The 23004-nt window shown below is 34.7% G+C and overlaps 1 protein-coding gene across 1 annotated transcript in view; it reads right to left on the reverse strand.

The window, feature by feature from the left end:
* Positions 1-895: 895 nt before the first annotated feature.
* UBR3 (ubiquitin protein ligase E3 component n-recognin 3) overlaps positions 896-23004 on the reverse strand; it is a 255154-nt gene continuing 233045 nt past the window's right edge. Inside the window, 6 exon segments of the mRNA XM_044669094.1 lie at positions 896-3286; positions 3647-3786; positions 4707-4916; positions 12761-12940; positions 21469-21594; positions 21907-22014. Of these exon segments, the coding sequence (XP_044525029.1) occupies positions 3169-3286; positions 3647-3786; positions 4707-4916; positions 12761-12940; positions 21469-21594; positions 21907-22014 (882 nt within the window). The 3' untranslated portion in view covers positions 896-3168.

A 23004-nucleotide genomic window follows, 5' to 3' on the forward strand; every position in this document is an offset into this window, starting at 1 on the left:
AGTGACTCTCACTCAAAAGAATAAGGGAACAAGGATGGACTATAGAAGGGCCAAGTAGTTGATTGGTTATTCCCAATCTCCGCTGGCAGTGGAGAGAGAGATGACATGGAGATAACATCTGAGGATTGGGCCAGTAAATACTAGAATCGAGGCCCCAGAGAGATGACTGCATTCACACATAAAGCCACTTCTGTGAATGAAACAAGAGCACCTAGAAGATCTTTCACATGTGGAGAATATATTCAGCTCTTTGTCAGGCCAAGTGCGTGAAACTTTGGTCCTTATAGCATTTAATTTAGTGCCTAAGGCCTCAAAATCCTCTCCAAGAAAAATACTTTGCCTGAGGCTTGTATGATGAGACTCTAAGGCTGCATGATGTTCAGACTGGTACACAGCCATTGCCTCCAACTTTCCCAACCATTTTATCAGTATCCTTCAATAAGTCAAAAATATTAGTAGTCCAGTATAGTCTAGCCCTTTGTGTTATTTTACAGTGCAGGATCACCCAAATATACTCAATACTGACTCAAACTATACTGACTCAAGTAGCACTGAAGTGGAACTTGACATAACAATTCTCCTGGTCCAAATCAACTGGATGATAGCAGGAAACTTATTACTAAGTTGTAGAGTTGTGATAAGCAAAGCAGTCAGAAGAGATAGTTTTAGGATACAACAAAGTACAATTTGAGATAAGGATCATTTGGGTACTTCTAGGAAATAATAGTGACAGGACATACTGGTATAGAACTATCAGGGTGGCTTTTCTGAGCAAAGGCATTAGGCTCCCTGTAAACCAGAGACACAGAAAATAGTAACAAACTGCAAATGACAACTACAATGAAACACAATGACTTAAAAGCATGGGTAAATTTAAAAAAATTCTCACACAGAATGACAGTAGGTTTTTATTAACATATTTTACAATGTTGATTATTCCTAGTTTTGTATTTTCTGATTAATTATAAAGATTGATTTAGCATCTACAGTAATGTACTGTACTTAAATGATCATTCATACAAGATACCACACCAGTACATTTTTTAATAATAATATACACACACATCACTCTAACTTGGACCTGTTATTTTTCAAAGTGGGCTTATAAATTGGGCTTATAAAAGTTATGGGGAAAATCAAAGTTATAGTTTAGCAGCATGCATGTATGTATTCAAGTACAATTTTCAACCAAGTGCTTTTTTTTCAAAATTTACTGGTGACTAATTCACCAATAGCAAAATAAACACTATCAAATACCCAGATTTTTAAAGTTAAGGCTAATATTTTCACTTCACATCCATATGCACAACCATAAAACATTCCATTTTAAATATGTAATAATCAAATTCTGGATACATTATACCTTGTAAATAGAGCATCAGAGTTTCAAACTACAGAATTTTTCAAGTTCATGAGTCCTGTAATGGTATCATACTAGAGATGTAAATTAACATTTTGCTCTCCAACTGCACTTACAAAATGGCCTGGTATTCATAATGACCAATGCAAAAAAATATTACAGGCTGAACTTATAGTACAGTATCAAAAAAAGTAGCAACATGTTGGAAAACACATAGCTATTCAGTTAGTGAAATAGAATCATTCTAGTCTTACAGAAAGGTATCTTAATATTTTGGAAATTTATATAAAAATAGCAAGCCATTACCACATATTCTATTGTAGATCTAATGGTCAAATGCCAACTGCTTTGGACCTGTTTGGAAAATGTACTGTTTGATTTTCCTTATTTGGATGCTAGACTGTCATTTCTATCATTTTGATGTGATATCATTCAATTAGATCTTTGAACATGGATCTGCTTTTATTTTTATATGTTTTTATCACTAGATGTTTTTGTCTTTTATTTTACATGTAAAAATTTTATTTTACAGAACAATCAAGGAAAGTCAAAAGTACTGGGAATTGTTTGACAGCATTTTATATGAAATAATCAACCAATGTCTGGGCACTAAAAATTGTTTGGTAGCAATATATTATTTGTTTTTGTCCATACACTCCCCCTTTTACATAGACAGTGGATTTAAGCTCAATCCTTTTTATTCTTGCTGAAGTAAATACACTATAACACAAGCTGTTTCTCTAGCATTTTTTAGAGAATATAGATGGTCATTCAAACCAGAGCCACTTTTGTTGAGCTTTTTTTTCTTTTTAAAGGAAATCAAGCAGAAAAATCAGTGATTATTCTGCATAAATACAATACAGATGAATCTCTTGAGTTGACAGGAAAGATCTAAAATCATATTTCATTTTTAGGGCAGTCTGCACAGTTTCAATACAATCATTCAAACACATATCTGGGTTGATAATGAAAGGCAGGCATGCATTAGAATCTGTCATGTTGTACAGTCTTTGAAAATTTGTATATATAGTAAAATCTATATATTACTATCACTAATAATTCACCCAATTGTAATGGCAAATTTTGTTTTTGAAGGAGGAAAAAAAAGGAGTATACTGTATTATATTAACAGTAGCAATCTAATTATTTTACAGCTATTTTATTTATTTACCTGGGGATAGTATTTATGAAATTCCTGAGAATGAGTTAGGTTTTCAGCAAAGTCTGAAAGCTTTTAACAGACCTCTCACAAGTGGATTTTTTTTAATCTACTGGTTAGACCAACTTTTACTATACAATATCTCACATAAATCATGTTTTACAAGTATTGTCTAATTACATATGTAGCAAGCAAAAATCTCAAATCAACACAAGAAAAGTAAAGAAAAAATGATGCAATATGTTTAGTAGATGCGAATTAAACACAAAGAATGTGGAAGCAGTAAACCTGCAGTAACTCAAATCCACCCTAAGTATCAAAGAAATATTTCATTGCATTGTTGGGAGATCTCACTTTTAAATAATTTTGAGAACAACTTGTGCTTCTTATCAATTGTGGATTAAATAAAAAGCATGAGTACCAAGGAAGTTAAACTTTTCATGCCCTCCCAAAGATTTTTTTTTTAATTATAGTACCATTAATGTAGTATCAACAGCACCTAATTATTGAAAGGCTTAAAAAATGGCATGGTTTCATTTTTTTTCCAGTGAGTTAATCCCCCAAATTAAGTTAAAGCTTATCTTTGTAAAGTTGGATTCTTAGTAAAGGTGATGGATGATATGGTATGAAGCTGTAGGAAATAGATGATTTATAGCCCATTATAATGTGGACCCCATCTTTTATTGATGTGATCAAAAGTATGAGAAACCCATTGCTGTTCAAGAACTTTGTATCTTTCCTTGCAAATGTAGAGAGGCTTGCCACGTCTAGAAAGAAAAGTGAACATTAATACAATTAATACAGAGAAATTGAATTTGTCATTTCTATTTAATTCCTGGTGACAATCAAGTTACATAGAATTTTTTGTTTCTTTTATGTTTATAGCATTTTGGGGATAGCATGCTTATGGGAGAAAACCTTAAGCCACAAAGAAACAACTCAAATTATTATCTTCAGGAATCCATATTATGAAATGGAATATTCTAGAACTAATAGTCACTTATTTAACCTAATTTTTCCCATGTCAATAATTTTATATTAAATTCTGACTCTTGGTCTAATGCCATTTTAGAGTAGTTTCCATACACGGTATTAACTTAATAAGGGTAACCATCTAAAACTCTTACCTAAGATCCCGGTCTTCTTCACCATGTGCATCTAGGTAAACAGAACCCCAGAGGCAGAAACGATGACCTCGAATAATGATAATTACTGATGCATTGATCAATAGGAATATTCCTGTTCCAGCACCACAGTTCTGAGAATGCTAAAAAAAAATCATATTGAAAAAATTGAAAAAATTCAATTAATAGGCTAACAATTTCATAATAAAGTCAAGAATGAACTATTCAAATGTCTTCCAAATTTAAGAATCCAGTCATAAAGAAGCATTTTTCTTTTTAGAAGGGTTTAATAGTAAAATATTCAGTTCTTATGCTAAGATTTTATTTCATTACATGGCATTTTTATTAAAGTGCATTTTTGATATAAGAAGTAAAAAGTCCCTTTAGTGATCCAGAACCATGCAAATGTATAGTCAATCAGTAAATGGTATGGAATATGAAAGGGTAAGGGTGAATGAAGATAAACTAACATAACCTTATAGAGTATTCCACTCAGCTTTATCCTCAAGTACGATTCTTTGGTCCTTTTTCTAGAGCAGTGGTTCCCAAACTTTTTTGGCCTACCACCCCCTTTCCAGAAAAAATATTACTTAGCCCCCTGGAAATTAATTTTTTTTAATTTTAATAGCAATTAATAGGAAAGATAAATGCACCTGTAGCCATCACTGCCTCCCTGGATTGCTGCAGAACCCACCAGGGGGCAGTAGTGCCCACTTTGGGAATCACTGTTCTAGACGAAGAGAGAAAACTACATCTATCTCTCTAAGGCAAGGATTCTTTACCGAGCATCTGTGAACTTCCCCCCAAAAAATGTGTTAATTGTATTTCAATATAATTGGTTTTATTTGTAATCCTATGCATTTTGTTTTATGCATTTAAAAATACTACCCTGAGAAAATGAACATAGACTTCAATCAAAGTGCCAAAAGTGTCTATAACACCAAAAATGCAAAGAATCCCTGCTCTAAGGAATATCAGAGTAATTGAATTTCAATAATTCACTTGAAAATGGATAATTAAAAGCTTTCTTTTCAAAAATTTCAGGTTATTCATTGTTTCTTACCAGAACACATTCGCAGTAACTTTGTTGTTTGCAGCAAAGTCCCTTCAGGCATACAAAAGTACCACAAACAAGGCAAACAGCAGGATCTTTAGGAACTTTAGTGCAGACACTACACGTTTTTCTGTGATAGTACTGAAAGATGGTATTATAGTTCTCAGGCAACTGTAATAAATGTGGTAAATCCCATTTTGACTCCTGAATAAGCAAAACCTAAAACATTACCAAAAACAGTCATTAGGATTGTGTGTTTATGTTTTTGAAATCAAAGCCTAAATATTTTTCCCATCCTTTTTCCCCCAAGAAAAAATGTGTTCCCTATAAACATACTTATAATAATAACATATAACAATGTTATATAATGTTTGAATGATTTATTTTAAGGGGGGGAAATCAATACACTTTAAAAGTATTGCAAGCATGAAAAACATGCTCAAATAAATTCATTTTCTTAATATGTAGCATTTTAACACAAAAATATGGATTAATGTATAAGTTTTAAATGGTGGCAGATTATAAAAACAAGTTTTGTACTTAGTAATAAGTAATCAAAGAATATATTGACTTTTTAAAAGGGAATTCATGTTTTAATTAAATTTACAAAATGGTGCTTTAACACTTTTCTTTTACACTTTTACACTTTCCTATTTTAAAAAAGTATACTATAATACATGTTATGGCTCAATCTACTATTATGGCTGGTTAGACTAGGTCTCACCTTCTAAAAGGGAATTATGCAGCTACAAATAGCAAGAATGACTTTAGAACATTGTGTAATTCCTGACACTAAAGGAATTCTACTATATTCATCATACTCAGAATTAGATTATTCAAAGGTACTTGGAGTCTGCTTGCTTTGAAACATTATAAAAGATTTCAATTCTTTTTATCTACCTCAATATAAATCTTCTCAAACCTTAATACTTTTGGGTCCCTCCAAAATGTGATTAAATCCAATTGCCTAGGTTGAAGTATATAGATTTGTTTCCCACTGCCAAGCTAAGTCTTATGCAGAAGCATATATCCTTTCTGTAGAAGTATTTCATAAGTAGTTTGTATGATATTCACAAATCCTGTAGTTAGAAATGGAAGTAATTATAATTGTATTTCTTGAGAGCCAAACCTAAGTTAAATTAATTTATTAAAACTACTTAAATAAACAAATCTGTTGCTTTCCCAGGGCATATATATTCAACATATAGTGATGAACTTCTCAAGATTTATCAAAATGAAAAACTATTATCCATTTCTGATGGCTCATCCAAATATAAATTATATGCCAGAAGAAAATCATAAAAGCACTGACAAAGATTATAATCTAGAAAAAGAATCTAAAGACTACAGAGTGGTCTTTTCATCTTTGCTACTCTTTGAAGCTAGAGATGCAGAGGATAAAAGTAGGTCTTGAGAAGTGAAAAAATTGGCTAAGAATCTGGCATCTGAGAATGGCATGTATATTTCTGGACTATCAGCAGCACACCAGGTTCAAGAAAGGCTACTAAGTGCATTTGCCATATGTCTTGCAAAACATATCAAAAGAGCTTTACATGTAAAGAATGGAGGAGGGAGAAAAGAGCCTACATTTATCAAGCATTATATACATACCACTGAGAGTAGCTACAGAATAGAAAGAATAGCACTTGAGATTCTCAGAAGTTTACTCAAGACAAAATTCAAGAAAGGAGCAAATAGTAAAAACCACTGACTCCAGTGCATAAGTTTATGCAACAATCAAGACAAATCAGATCTAATGCGAGAAAGTCAATATGATCTCTGGTAAAAGGGGAAAAAGAAGTAGAACTGCATATTTAAAAGATATATTCGTGTACAGAAATCCAGGAACAAGATATGAAAGTATGAAGGAAAGCATTTGCTTGAAGAAAAATGTAGCAAGATACAGAAGTGATTTTGCTATCAGAGTATATTAGACCACATGGCCATATAGATGCAACAGATGATGAGAAGAAGAAATAGATTATAGGGCTGATAAGGCAACGAGATAAGAGTAGTGATAGAGAACTTTAGCCTATCCAGCTACCTCTTGAAATTTTCTTCCAAAAGAGGACAGTCAATCAACAAGCATTTATTATCTACTATAAACCAGACATTATGATAGATGCTGAGATAATTCATGTCTTGGAGGAGCTCACAATCTAGCCAGGAAGACAACATGTACATATATGAGCAAATATAAAACAGACATAAAATAATTCTTGAGAGAAAACAGGGGGACAGGAGGAAACTAGGGAACCTAAAAGGTGGAGATGAGGCAAGGGAAGTACATTCCTGGCATGAGACTCAAGGCCATGCATGGAGAAAAATAAAAGTTTAGCTACATCATATTTATGAAGGGGAGTGATGTGTAGTAAGTCTAGAAAGGTAGGATGAATCAAGATTGTGACAGGCTTTAAACATCAAATAAAATGAGTTTATATGTAAATTTACTAGTAATAAAGAGCCATGGGAATGACATAATCAGACCAGTGTTTTAAGAAAACACTTTGACCACTATATGGAGAGACTTGAAGCAGAGAGATCAAATAGAAAGCCATTGCAGTAGTCCAGCCAGGAAAAAAGCTGATAAAAGCTTGATCAGGTGAGTGGAGAGAGAGAAACTTGTGGAGAACTACTGTAGAGGTTAGAACTATCCAGATTGGTAATTGATTGAATATGTGGGGTGAGTGAGAATGAGGAGTGCAGGGTTACTCTAACATTATAAACCTGAGTGACTGGGAGAATGGTGGTGTTTTTGATAGAAAGTCTGTCACAGAGGTGGGTTTAGAGGAAAAAAAATAGTACATCTGTGTTGATACAATGAGTTTAAGAGACATATGTTTGAGAAATATTCTGTCTGAAATGTCCAAAAGGCAGTTTGTGGTAGAGGAGTAGAGAACATCATCAGTACAGACATGATTGAATCCAAAGAGAATGATGAGGTCTCTAAGTGAGAATAGGGAGAGGCATAGGCATTGGATATTCTCACAGATAGAAGGTGGGGCATTAATAATAATCTCACAAAGGAGACTGAGAAGGAATAGTAATAAAAAGGGTAAGAACCAGGAAAGAATACTCTCAAAAACTCAGGGGAGAGATTATCTAGAAGAGAGTGGTCATCTGAAACTGTTCTCTCCAAAATTACCAATAATCTCTTAAGTGTCAAGTCTAATGGTCTTTTCTCAATTCTGCTTCTTTACCTCTCTTCAGAATTTCAGTCTGTTGACCATCTCCTCTTGAATACTATCCCCTCTTCAGAATTTTGCAACACTGCTATCTCCCAAGACTTCTACCTGCTTAACTTCTGAATCTCCTTGCTAGATCTTTATCCTGTTGCGCTCTCAACTGTCACCCAAGACTACATTCTGAAGCCTCTTTTCTTTTCTCTCTATATTCTTTTATTTTGTGATCTCATCAGCTCCCACAGTTTCATTTTCTAAATCTATATACATGATTCAATGATTTATAGATACAGTTTGAACCCCTTTCCTAAGTGCCAGGCTCACATTATCAACAGGCTTTTATAACTAAATGTCTTATAAGTATGTCAAACTCAACATATCTAAGTTAGAACTTATCTTTTCCTCCAAACCCACTCTTCTTCCAAACTTCCCTTTTTATTGCTGAGAGCACTTCCAGTCACTTGGGTCAATAACCTTATCATCCTCCTCAACAATCTTCTTTCACCACTCATTTCCAATTGTCAAATCTTGTTATTTCAACCTTTTCTTCTATCATATATGTCCCCTTTTCTCCATTCACACAGACAACACCCCAATTCATTCTATGTCTTGCCTCAACTATTGCAATAGGTTTAAACTGATCTCTCTTTCAAAGTCTCTTCCTGCCTCAATTCATCTTCCACGAGCTACCAAAGTGATTTCTCTATCAAAGATTGGACTGTATCACCACTACTCAATAAACTCCAATCGCTATCTATTTTTGTTGTTGATTTTCAGCCATTCAATTGTGTCTGACTCTGTGACTCCATGGACTATATAGTTATCCATGGAGTTTTCTTAGCAAGGATACTGGAGTGGCTAATCATTTCCTTCTCTAATAGATCCCGTGGATCTTTTTGCCAGGTAAATAAGTTTAAATGATTTGCCCTAAGTCACACAGCTAGGAAGTATCTATGTCACATTTGAACTCAGGTCTTCCTGACTCCAGGCCTGCCTCTCTATCCCCTGAGCCACCTGGCTGCTTCCTAGCAACTACCACAATAATCAAATACAAAGTCAACTGTTCAGTACTAAAACACTTCACAAACTGTCTCTAACTTTCTGGTCTTCTCACACTCCTCTCCACATATTAAATGACCCAGTATCCCTCAATCTATTTGCTATTCTTCAACACAATATTCTGTCTCCATGTCTACATTCTGGCAAATCCTCCACACCTGGAATGTTCTCTCTCCTCACAATGGTTTTCTTCAAGGTTCAGTTCAATTAATACCTTTCATTGGCTTAAGCTTTCCCCTCTACAGTCACCTTCCTTTCAGGCTATATGTATCTTAAATGTACCTATTCATTTATAATGTCTCTCCTATTAGTAGTTTGTAAGCTCCAGGAGGACAGGAACTAATTTTGTGTTTTTGCCTTTCTTTGTATCTAAAACTTACCTTGGTAAGTGTATAACAAGCATTTAAGTGCTTATTCAATGATAGATCCCCAAAACTAAAATTCTATAGATAAAGTCAATCCAGAAGGGATGGAAAACTGAAGAATTAAATTTAACATTCATTTTTAGTTTTGCATTCCAAATTGTTTTTTTCCTGGAAGCTCCCTACCACTAAAAAGGCATGAGATATGACATAGGTGAAGACATACAAAAACATATTTCTATGTATTATTTTTATTTTGAAAGAATTAAACTAAAGAAAAAAGGGAAAGAATTTCAATGATGAAGAAAAACAAGAATCTGAAGGTATTAGTGTAGACCAGTGGTTCCCAAACTTTTTTGGCCTACCGCCCCCTTTCCAGAAAAAATATTACTTAGCCCCCTGGAAATTAAATTTTTTTTTTAATTTTAATAGCAATTAATAGGAAAGATAAATGCACCCGTTTCCATCACCATCCCCCTGGATCACTGCAGCACCCACCAGGGGGCGGTAGTGCCCACTTTGGGAATCACTGGTGTAGACACACAGAAAACTTTAAAATTTAGATTTAATTTTTAAAAGCTATATAGAGAATATGAAAGCAAACAAAGGTAATATACAATGAACTAAAAAGGCATGATATGGTCTTGTAAGAAGAGTACCATAAGTGCTACAGCTCAGAATAAGCTGAGGCTGGCGAGGAAGGCTAAGAACAACCAAAACCAAAAGGGTTTGGTTTTTAAGTTATATTGAGAAAAAAAAGAAAAACAAAGTATAGCAATTTTTCAGGCTTTATAGAATGATGATAAATGACAACAAAGAGAGAGTGGAGCAGCTAAATACTTTGGGGAAAGTGAATCCTAAGAATGACATATATGGTTAGGGTAACAGAGCAGTAGCTGCCCTTGATTAATTCAAGATACTTGAATTAAATAAACTACATCCACAGACACTTGAAAGAACTGAAGGTATGATTACTGAACTACCTTTAATGATTATCAAACTATTGTTCAGGAAAAATGTAATACAAACCTAGAGAAAGACAATTTTCAAAAACAAAACAAAACAGGAAGAAAAATATTTAATAAAATACAGGCCCGGGGGCAGCTGGGTAGCTCAGTGGAGTGAGAGTCAGGCCTAGAGACAGGAGGTCCTAGGTTCAAACCCGGCCTCAGCCACTTCCCAGCTGTGTGACCCTGGGCAAGTCACTTGACCCCCATTGCCCACCCTTACCAATCTTCCACCTATGAGACAATACACCGAAGTACAAGGGTTTATAAAAAAAAAAAAAATCCTAAAAAAAAAAAAAATACAGGCCAGTGAAGGAGACAAATTCCTGGGCAATTCTAAATGGATTATCTAAAAGATAGTGAACTTCAATGTCCATAGACAAGAAAGCTGTGATCACAAACAGTCCACATATTTTTAATAAGAATAGATCATGCCAAACTAATCCAATTTACTTAACTAAAAGGATTACTAAGATGGCAGATCAGATGAATGCTATAGATAACATTTACCTAAATTTTAACAAAATTTTCATAAAATATTACATTTTATTCTTCTGGGAAAGATAAGAGATGGTCAAGATGTGAATATATTTAGATGACTTGGAATTTGCTGAGAAGTACCATAGCAATCTGTGCTTGACTCTGTATTAATTAACCTTTTAATCAATGCTTTGAATAAAAACACAAATGACAGCCTTATCAAATGTGCAGACTATTGAAAGCTATGAAGGATAGTTAACCCACTGGATGACAGAAAGGATCCAAAAATATTTTGAAAGGTTAGACTATAAGAATATGAATAGCTAGCATTTACATAAAAAACTTTTAAAGTTTGTAATGCATGTTGTTAAGAAAACATAGCTAATAAAGTGCTGAGGCTAAATTTGAAATCGGATTCTCCTAACTCCAGATTCTGTGTCCTAATACCAACCACCTACTTGCCTTAGAGTGGGACTGAATCCAAAAAAGATGACATTTCATAGGGAAACAATGCACATTCATACTACCCAGCTAAAAAAAAAAAAGCAATTTTCCAGAGTAATTAATATTTGTCAAACAGTTTATCTGAAAAAATATTTGGAAGGCTTTAGTGCAAGTTCAGTATGAGTATGAGAGCAGCTATAAAGGTTGAAGGAATTGGGGGCATTTTTCCTGGAAAAGAGAAGACTCATTAGATGTAGGATATCTGTCTTTAAATATCTGAAGGTCTTTCATATGGTAGGGGGATAACACTCATTTTCTCTGGCTCCAAAAGGCAAAACTAGGAGCAATGGGGGAATGCTGAAGACATATCAATATAAGGAAAAATATCCTAAAATGTGAGCTATCCAAAAGTGGAATGATTTGCCCTAGATGGTGGGATAATGGGAAGTGGGAGAGTAGAGTCATTAGCTACAAGGTATTTTATAATAGAGATTTGCGGGGAGGAGTGAGTAGCAGTTGGATTATATGGCTGCTAAGGATACTTCTATCTCAAAATTCAATTTGTCTTTGAAGTATCTGACCAATAACTTCTATTTTTTATTTTTTATTAATATTTTTTGAATATTTTTCCATGGTTACATGATTCATGTTCTTTCCCTCCCCTCAACACCTCCCCCACCCTTCCCTTGGCCAACACGCAATTCCACTGGGTTTTACAAAAATGTATCATTGATCAAGACCTATTTCCATATTATTGATAGTTGCATTTGGGTGTAACCAATAACTTTTTTTTTTTAAACCCTTAACTTCGGTGTATTATCTCATAGGTGGAAGAGTGGTAAAGTAAGGGTGGGCAATGGGGGGGGTCAAGTGACTTGCCCAGGGTCACACAGCTGGGAAGTGGCTGAGGCCGGGTTTGAACCTAGGACCTCCTGTCTCTAGGCCTGACTCTCACTCCACTGAGCTACTCAGCTGCCCTAACCAATAACTTTTAAATAAATTTCCTACCTCAAAATATGAAAACTATGTCAATATACTTATATTTTCCACTAAAATTTACCTGATGTATGCATCCAACTAAATATAAAAGTCAGAAACTGGGTTTTATAATATGAGGTCATTTTACTAATAGTCTATCCAAATCATATTTATAATGGATAAAATTAAGTGTGAACTTATTTATATAAAACATGAATTACAGGTACCCCATATAATGATCACATCACTTTACTTAAACAATAAACCATGAGATTCAGTGAAGCAAAAGTACTCTCTCTAATTTATTACAAAATATGTCTCATTATTTATGAAATAATACACTAATTCTTAAAATGAGCAAATCCTATTATCAAACAGATGTCAAGTAATATGAAACATCTTCCTAAAATATGAACTTGCTCTTATAAAAAAAAGTCAATTTTTTCAGTTTTCTCAAACACTGATTATCAAAAAATTGTGAGTTACTTTATTTATCTCTTACTCAATAGTACATGGCCAGGATGTTAAGCAAATTCTTCTTTTTTACATACCCTTACTTGTTCTGCATGTCTTTCAGAAAAGGAAGTTACTTCAAAGCACCACTGAGGTATGATGTCAAATGCTGGAACAGGCCAGTCAAGGCAGGAGGCGCTGGTGAATGGATGAGCTGTTTGACTAAAAGGTGGTAGAAGTCCCAAGCAGCAAGCAAGAACTGTAAATTCTTCTTCTTCCTTTACAACATCAAAGAGAAAATTCCCAAATCATTTTGTGAAGCATATTTCCTATTATAATAGAACTCGGGGTGGGGGTGGGGGGACAGCTGGGTAGCTCAGTGGATTGAGAGTTAGGCCTAGAGATGGGAGGTCCTAGGTTCAAATCTGGCCTCAGTCACTTCCCAGCTGTGTGACCCTGGGCAAGCCACTTGACCCCCATTGCCCACCCTTACCACTCTTCCACCTAGGAGCCAATACACAGAAGTTAAGGGTTTTTTAAAAAAGCATAATAGAACTCGTATGTATTATCCTTCCTTATTAATTAATATGAGATAATTAATAATTGACAGAACCAGCTGAAGGAAAATGAGTAGATGAAAAAGAAAATTGTTCCTAGATATGCTATCTCAATTCTTTTAAAAATATTCTACAAATTTTAATTCATGTGAGTATAAAATATAAAAATACACTTTTATAATTCAATCTATATAATATGATACTCCAAGTGTAGCAATCCAGGTATACATTAATTGTGATATTATTTTAAGAGTGCTCAAAAACTTAACTCTTATTCTGCTAATGATTGATCTCTGTAATCTTGAGTCAAATTGAACATCAACCTTGCCAAATCCCTAGCCCTTCCCTAAGGCTACACCCCAGAAGACAGGTCAGTTATTTCAGTCTCCTTACTTTACCTTCAATGATCAATTAACATAGGTATCAAACATCAGTAGATGCTTATTCTCTGTCTGTCTACCTTATGCCAAAACTTTCTGTCTGTGTGTCTTTATTCTTGCCTTATATTCTCTTTCCACTAGTTTTTAACCCACTACCCATTTTCACTCAGTCCTTGGTTCCCCTTTCTGAGTGTCCAACCCACTAGGAATCTTCGTGGAGCTGCTTGACGGCTTCACCAAGGATTGATCATTTCACCCATATGAATACTTGCTTACATTGTTGCGAACCACAGTCCCTCAGATGTTTTTTGAGAACTACTGTGACACAAAAGTTAGTCATCTCACACCTGGTGAGTAACGTCTCCAAACTTAACAAGGCTTTTTTTCAGACAACAAATGCACATTTGGTCACTGAGCAAATACCCAAAGTTATTTAAGCTTAGTAAGACTTGTCAGAATTGATATTCTGCTGGCATTGCCCTCCAAGAAATACTGTTGCACTGAAGTAGGGCTTTGGTAGAAAAATAATTTTACATTTTTTAAAATCGCATGGACCTTTATAATGTTTTTCCATAAAGAGCTGATTAATTGGTTTCTACAATTATATCTGGCCCGAGATATTTATCTGAATACAGAAATCTATCCATAACATAGATACGCCTATACAATTTGCCTACAAAAGCAGATTAAGCACAAGTACAGATAAAAGCTGTGTTGAATAAGACAGGCAAATAAAATGTAGGGTATTAAGCAGTAATAGAGTCTGTAGGAGTTGAGAAGCTAAAGAGTCTGCTTAACTCCTGGGTTGGTATTAACTCATGAATAGGAGAAATTTTAAAGTCATCAGTGCAAATGACAACTCTTTCATATCCACCTTATCCTCCTGTGATTTTCATCTACATCCTTCTGTGAGCCTTCCATATGGAACATACCCAACATGATTCAGGCTTTCTGGTATGAATAAAGTTCTCATAGATCTATGACTTTATTGATGTGAGTATTCTTTTCAACAATGAAAATCATAACTCAGAACTCTGTGCTTGATTACCATGTATGATTCTTTGCATATCCTTTCATAAATCCACCACAGGGGACCTAGCCAGTGCTAGAACTAGTTCTCCTGGCATGAAGTGGATACCACCTAAAGGTTATGTGCTAGTAATAGATTACTTCTAGATTTCAGTATATGTTTGGTCCATTTTTTTTTCTAGTCAAACGTGCTTTACACTATTCAACTTAAATGAATTCATTATTTGAAATGTATTGAATCCCACCATTCATCATGCCCACTATTGTGCTTTTCCATCCTCAATTTCAATTCTTTAAAAACTGTAGCATTTCATGACTTGCAAATTTAGAATAGCAGCAGAAGAATATTGGTATTTAAAAAATGGCATTTGTTTCAGAAGAAAGCTGGAGGGGTATCATTAAAAGAACTCAAAGAACTTTGAAATTTCCCAAAGAAATCTATCCTGCTTTCCCCATTTGTTCATTGAGTCAAGTTATCAGTTAAGACATATATGAATATATGTGTATATATATATATATATACATACAGAATTGCAGGAATACATGTAAGCATGTATATACTGATAAATACAGGATATCCATACAACTACATATCAGGGTCAATAGATATTTTTTCCTACTTGTTTTTCTCATATTAGGCTGCATTTTTTTTTTTTTTTTTTTTTTGTATTTTAAACCCTTAACTTCTGTGTATTGACTGATAGGTGGAAGAGTGGTAAGGGTAGGCAATGGGGGTCAAGTGACTTGCCCAGGGTCACACAGCTGGGAAGTGTCTGAGGCCGGATTTGAACCTAGGACCTCCCGTCTCTAGGCCTGGCTCTCAATCCACTAAGCTACCCAGCTGCCCCTAGGCTGCATTTTTTTGAGTGATTATGGGTCTACTACAGGAGTATCTGCAATGGTCCATAATTTGATACAGGCAGTATCATATCACCTACAAAGGTCTGGAGGACCTTACCATTTGAGGCTAACCTTCATCAACTTGGATTCTGCACTGGAACTGCTTCCTGACAATAACACTATTCCATCACCCATTTTTATTCCTCACTTAATATTAATAACTTGAGTTAAACAAAATTGTTGTTATTATTATATCTTTTAAAGGATCTTGTATAACTAATATATGCATGAAAGAAAACTGTTGGAGGAATACCTTTAAGATAGTGTGGTTTTGCTTTATCAAATCAAATGCTTTCTCGTAGTCAACAAATATAGAGTGAAATACTGAATCTTCTATTTTTCAGTTAACTGTGTGATGTGTTTTCTACTATGGAATAAAAATGCAAAGGCCTGCCTTTTCTTCTCTTCAAAGATAACCTCAGTGAGTGTATATATAGGCCATGTTTACAATGTATAAGCAATATTCTCCCTTCCAGTTGATTTTCCATTTAAATCCATTTAATTAGGTTTTAAGATTACAAGCAAGCAAATTCTCATTATGGTAAAAACTGTTATCTCTTAGGCATGCATTAGAATTAATATATGTCTCTTTAAGGACTGTCAGCTTTTGGTGGTACACACAGGTTAGAATTGACTAAATTTAAAAGAAAGTTTAGCCAATCAATGAAGACAGAACCTCCCATAATGCATTTCTATGAAAATTTTCCTAAAATGCATGATTTGTGCATATATGTTCCAGGGAGTACAACATTTATTTCTAAGATAGACATGAATTAACTTGGATATATGAATATGTATGTATGTACATATATACATATATATTCAAATGGAAAAGCGATTGATTTAAGAGTCAGTAAATAATCCTATCCTCAGACATCATCTTTCTAACCAGTAGTTTACATTCCAAGTCTGCATCTCTTTTGAAACTCTTACCATTAATTGGCAGTTATGGGGGAAATAGCACCTGTATTCCTAAGGTCTTTAGTTTCTTGTCCAATACTTAGTAATTTTTAGCAAAGTATTCTAGATTCCTTCTGGCCATATCATTTGTATCCAGCTAAATCACCAAAAGTGGACAGTAATTATCTAAGAACTCTACGTATTATATCCTAACTAGACTCCCAAACTACCACTATTTCTCTTATGATTTCTCCCCCATCTCCATAATAATAATAAATCACTAGTGATTTAAGAGAAAGCTGTCCCTTATCCCCTCATGTTCTCTCTCTCATCCCCATTTTCCTCAACTTGATATTATACATGTCCAACCTTTCTCTTTGAAAGTCCTATTCCACAGTGAATAATGTATTCTTTCCCCTGAACTTATTTCACTAATATTCTTCCTATATATTGGCCCTCTGATAATACTATATCCCAAGATATTCTCTCCAGCACTAGTTGTACCTTTTTCTGACAGTCCTCATCACACTAGTCAAGTGTGGGGGTAAAGGAAGGTGGGTGAAGATGCAGGAGTGTAACCACTGCCACTTCCAAACTTTCCCTTTACTGCTTTCACTGAGGAACTTCTTCTTTTGAAGTCCATGAAATCAAAAATTTCCACACAATTAAAATAATGGTAGACATAGTACCAAATCCCAGGTCATTCTCCCTTGTTTCTCAAGAAATTCAACACCTCTTTTACCATCTTCCTCTCCTACCCAACTTATGTCTTTACACTGTCTTTACGCATAACTTCAACATCCAAGTAAAACTCTCTCAAACTTCCTAATCTCCCCTTTCCTCAGCCTACTTATGTATCCTACTATATGACTTAATTCCATCTCAGCCACACATACAAATAATCATTACTTGAGTCTATCAAGTTCTATTTCTCTAATGAAAACTCTAAAATTCCCCTATTTGATTATAACCTATCATTCTACTTCTCTGTTTCTTTCTACTTTATTCTGTGTAACTTTAACATTTTTTAAAGAATTTTATTTTCCCAATTATATGTAATAACAATTTTAAACATACATTTTCTGAAATCATAAGATCCATATCATCTTCCTCTTTCCCTTGCCCTCCCTGCTCCAAGAGGTGGTAATCAATTTAATCTGAGTTATACATGTATTATCATGCAAAACACATTTCCATATTGGTCACTGTTGTAAAAGAATACTCATATAAATACAAAACCCAAAAATAAAAACCCAAAAAAACTAAAGTGAAAAATAGTATGCTTTGATCTGCCTTTTGACCCCAATAGCTTTTTCTCTGGAGATGTATAGCATTCTTTTCATAAATCCTTCAGAATTGTTCTGGATCATTGTATTTCTTTTTTTTTAAACCCTTACCTTCTGCCTTAGAATTAATACCTGTGTTGGTTCTAAGGCAGAAGAGTGGTAAGGGCTGGGCAATGAGGGTCAAGTGACTTGCCCAGAGTCACACAGATAGGAAGTATCTGAGGCCAGATTTGAACCCAGAACCTCCCATCTCTGGGCCTGGCTCTCAATTCACTGAGCCACCCAGCTGCCCCCATTTCTGAGAGTAACTAAGTCTTTTACAATTATGATGTATAAATTTTCCTGGTTCTGCTTATTTCCCTTTACATCAGTTCATGTAGGTCTTTCCAGCTTTTTCTAATCATCCTGCTCATCATTTCTTAAAGTAAAATAGTATTTCATCGCCATCATATACCACAATTTGTTCATCCATTCCTCAATTGATGGACATTCCCTCAATTTCCAATTCTTTGCCACCTCAAAAAGAGCCACTATAAATATTTTTGTACAAGAAGGTCCTTTTCTTCCCCACCTCCTTTCTTATCTCTTTGGAATATGTGGTATTACAGGATCAAAGGGTATGCAGTTTAATAGCCCTTTGGGTCTCGCTCTATTTCATTCCTTCTATACATACATGTTCTTTACTGAGATCTTCATTTCTTCCATCCTTCAATACTTCATATCATTTACCCATTCTCTGACTTCACTTTCCAACTTCAACCCAACAATTAACCATTTCAACTAACATGCTTTCCCTCTGTTCTAGAATCTCTTACCTATTGCCTTTTATCATTCTTCTCTAGCCAAACATTAGTCCTAGCTTACTTCCATCACCTGGTTCCACTGCTCCTGCTTACGAGCCACTGAGCCACTAAAGTCTCACAACCATGATGACTAGGTACAGTACAAATTCATGTTATCTAGCCTCAACCTGGTACCTTCATTATCAGCAAGGCAGACCTTTTTATTCCTGCCTAATTCCCTATCTCACTCATAGAAGCTATTTGAACATTCTCTTCCCTGTTCAACCCTTACCTCTTACTCTCCACCAAACCTCAACTTAGGAAGTTTGCCCCTTTACTGAAAAAAAGGTAGTGCATTTGATTTGAGATCTCTACTCTCATTCTTTTTACCTCAAAACCCCCTGAATGATCACTCACTTCTGCCTCCTTTCTCCTAGTTTTTGAAAAAGTTGGACATTCTTTTCTATGTAGGACTTCCAAATCTACATATCCAGACCCATTCCCTCCCTTGAGCATGAGTCCCAAATATCAATTATCTATTAGACATTTTCAAACTGTATCCCAGAAATATCTGAAACTCAACATGTCTAAGACTGAGCTCATTATCTTTCAGTCTACACTCTCCTTTCTTCCAAACTTTCCTATTTCTGTCAAAGGTATTACTATCATTCCAATCATTCCAGTTTAATCTTGGCAATATCCTGGACTCCTTACTATCCCATCCCTAATAGCCAATCAACTGTTGTATTGCTATTTCTATCTTCATAACATCTCTTGCATCTGACTCCTCTCCATTTACAGAGCTACTATTTTAGTTCAAGTTCTCACCATCTCTTACCTAATTTATCGCAACAGTGTATTCACTGGTCTTCCTGATTCAAGTTTCTGATCCAATATACCACTGCCAAAATAATTTCCTTAAGTGTAGATTTGACTATGTAACATCTCTATTCAATCAACCCTTATAGCTTTCTACCACCCCTAGGATAAAATATAAACTCCTCTGTTTACCTTCAAAGACTAAATGTGGAAGCAACCTATCTTTCCAGGACCATATCAGTACCATGGATACTATTTTCCCTCCAACATGGTGATCCAACCAAATTGATTTACTTCTTCTCCTCACATGAAACATTCCATTAACTGTCTCTGTGTCTTTGCATTGATCACCCTCTGTGCCTGGAATGCATTCCCTCCTTACCTCTGGCTCACAGTATTACTTCCTTTCTGTAAGATGCAACTCAGCCACCATCTTCTGTATGAAGGCATTCCTGATGACCCCAATCACCAATGTCTACCCTCTCAAACTTTTGTTATTATCATTCAGTCATTTCAATCATGTTTGACTCTTTTGTGACCTCACTTGGAGTTTTCTAGGTGGAGATGCTATCATTTTCTTCTCTAGCTCATTTTAGCCTGTATTTTGTCTTCAGCTTTTCAAAATTCCTATCTTTCTTAAAGGATTAATTTAGGTACCAACTATTTCTTCAAGCTGGTTTTGATTCCCTCAGTTGTTAATGTTCTCTCCTCTTTAAATCACTTTGTATTTACTTATCTGTATACATGTTGTATTTCCCCCAGGACAATGTAAAATCTTTTAAGTCAGGAACTGTTGTCCATTTTTGTCTTTTCATCCAGATGAACTAGCCCAGTGCCTTTTTGTATATAATGGGCTCTTAATGTTCGTTGAAATGAATTGAAAAACAAAAGAAAAATAATCTTACCCATCATCTATGAACAATAGGATTCCTATACTATACTGTTCGGTTGAGATATTATCCAAAAAAGGAGCCTCTATGGCTAAAAAATAAGGGCAATGTGACCAATAAGCAAATTAGAATTCATATCTGGATTTAAAATGTTTATTAGGAGATGTCCTAATTTCCTCATCTATAAGAAGGTGTAATTAATCACTGTGAACCACTTCGGCAGATATCAAGTATTATAGAATTTATTTTAACAGCATACATATAATAAGCACATTATATATATATTATATTATATTATATATGTATGTATGTATACATATATACATACAAGCACATCTTAATACTAAAATCATTCACCTTAAAAAAAGGATCTAGAAAAGCTAAGAAAAATATACAATGGATGACATATGCAGAATGAGTAACAGTATGGCTATGAGGAGAGAAAGTGGAGGGCACTGAATATGTATGGCTTTCTCAAGGAGTTTAGACCTAAAAGAGAAGAGGGAAGGAGAACAAAAGGGGGCAGCTAGGTAGCACAGTGGATTGAGAGCCAGGCCTGGATATGGGAGGTCCTGGGTTCAAATATGGCCTTAGATACTTCCTAACTGTGTGATCTTGGGCAAGTCAATTAACCTCCATTGCCTAGCCCTTATAGCTCTTCTGTTTTGGAACTGATATAAAGTATTGATTTTAAGAGAGAAGGTAAGAGTGTTTTAAAATAAGAAAGAGAACAAAAACTAGCAAGTATGTCTGTATTAAGTTGAGACATGGGCATATTTGTAGATTTAAATAGAGGAGAAACCAATAAATAAGAGAGAAGGGGAAAGTGGCGGGGAGGGAAAGAGGGAGATAATAGTGAAGGCAATTTGCTGGAAAAGTGAGGAGATCAGTGAGTCTAAAGGTATAAGAAAAAATCATGCCTGGAAAGAGTGGAAAAGGAAATGGTATCATCGGGAGAAAGTCATGTATCAGTGAGGGTCAGAAGATAACAAGAGTGGGAAACAAAGAAGTTTACAGTGAACAGAAACTTGTTGATAATGGAAAAGGTATTCCAGAGGACATAGGTATATGTGTATCTCAAATATACCTTGCTGAGGGATGGAGGTGAAATAAGTATAGAGAATGTGGTTCATACACTGGCAGACAGAATGCAGGATCATTGGGATAGGGTGAGTAAAAGTGGATATAAGCACACTAACCATTTAGCAGTGAGTCCAGGAAGACTATTAATATTAGACTTTCCCAAACCCCTGCCACTCATACCTGACAACCTGGTAAATCTCCCCCAAAAAGGTGATGCTGAAGAAGGCTGGTGATCCTGAGAAAAGGTAAGCAGAACTTCTGTAAATATCTTTCTATGTTATCAGGAGACCAGGAAATAGGGTTAACCTAAGGTAGAAAAAAAAATTTATTAGAAAACTTAGGTAATACAGAGGCAGGATTAGAGAAGAGGTTCTGACTGTGATTTCATTAGTGTAGGGAAGTCCCAGCATGGAAATTCCTTTCACTGATGAAGACTGACAAGTCACCTGCAACTTATAGTCTTATTTACAAAGTGCCTGAGGCCCAGAGAACTTATAAAACTGGTCAGAGAGGTAGTATAACCCAGACATATCTCACGAAATAAAATGTGGAAACAAAATTCCAATTGTTTAATTACTGATAAAAAAGTAATAGTTTAGATCTATAGAGAATGCATACCATTCCAAGTTCTTCAGTTTCTCCTTCAAGGTACAGCTTCCCTTTAGATAATTCACTTATCACAAGGCTTAATAAAACCTCCCAAGACTTTTCAGCATTGCATGTATTCTAGAAGAAATAAAAATAATGTATTAATTGAACTAATCTTTATAATTTTAGTCAAAAAAATTTGCACCCCACTAATCACTGTTTTCAGCACGACTTCTTGTTATATTAAACAAATTAACTTCCCTTTCTTGAAAATTAGGTCACACACAAGACAGGTTATATTTAAAACAAAACTGACAGAAGGAATGCTGCAAATCAAACATTCTATTTCACCCTAACTAAATAAAAATATCATAGCCTATCCATAACTTAAATTAGTATAAGTAGTTTTGATTTAAATAAATCTGAATATTATACATTAATATATATTTTATGAGTAGAGAAAACAACTGTAATTTATAAATTTAAATGCATTCAATATAGTTATTGCATATGTGTAACATACAAGTAGCCAACTACCTCATTTATAATTTTAGGGCTACAAAGTTCTTAAGTAAATTTTAATGAAGTGTAAATTGGGTAGGAAATAAGTGAACCAGGCTATTCATCTTTGTATTAACAACAAAAAGACCCTGTAAAGCAAACAATATAAAAACATAATGTAAATAATGAGTAGCCATCACTGATTTTTCTTCTTCCTCCATACTATAGTCTGTACCACAGTTCTGCCTCTATTTATATTCTGCCTTATACTATTTACTGTTGGTTCATATTTGTTAAATATCATCTCCACAATTAAAACACTGAGCATTGTCCAAGTTTTAAACCTCTTGTATACTCCACAGTATATTGTCACTACTCAGTAAATTCTTGTTGATTACTGATACCTATTCAATCAATACTGGATTTTGTAGATATTGATTAACATCCTAATGGAACCTTGTTGGTTTGATCCTCATTTGAAATGTTCTTCTTTCAAATCTAAAATGTAGTTTGAAGCCACATTGTGAAGGACTTTAAATTCCGAAGAATTTTGTACTTGATCCTATAAGCAACTAGGAGTCACTGGAGCTGAGTTAGCATAGGAGTAACATTATCATATCTGTGTTA

This window comes from Gracilinanus agilis, chromosome 3 (assembly GCF_016433145.1).
Source record: "Gracilinanus agilis isolate LMUSP501 chromosome 3, AgileGrace, whole genome shotgun sequence".
In the NCBI taxonomy this organism is placed as follows: Eukaryota; Metazoa; Chordata; class Mammalia; order Didelphimorphia; family Didelphidae; genus Gracilinanus; species Gracilinanus agilis.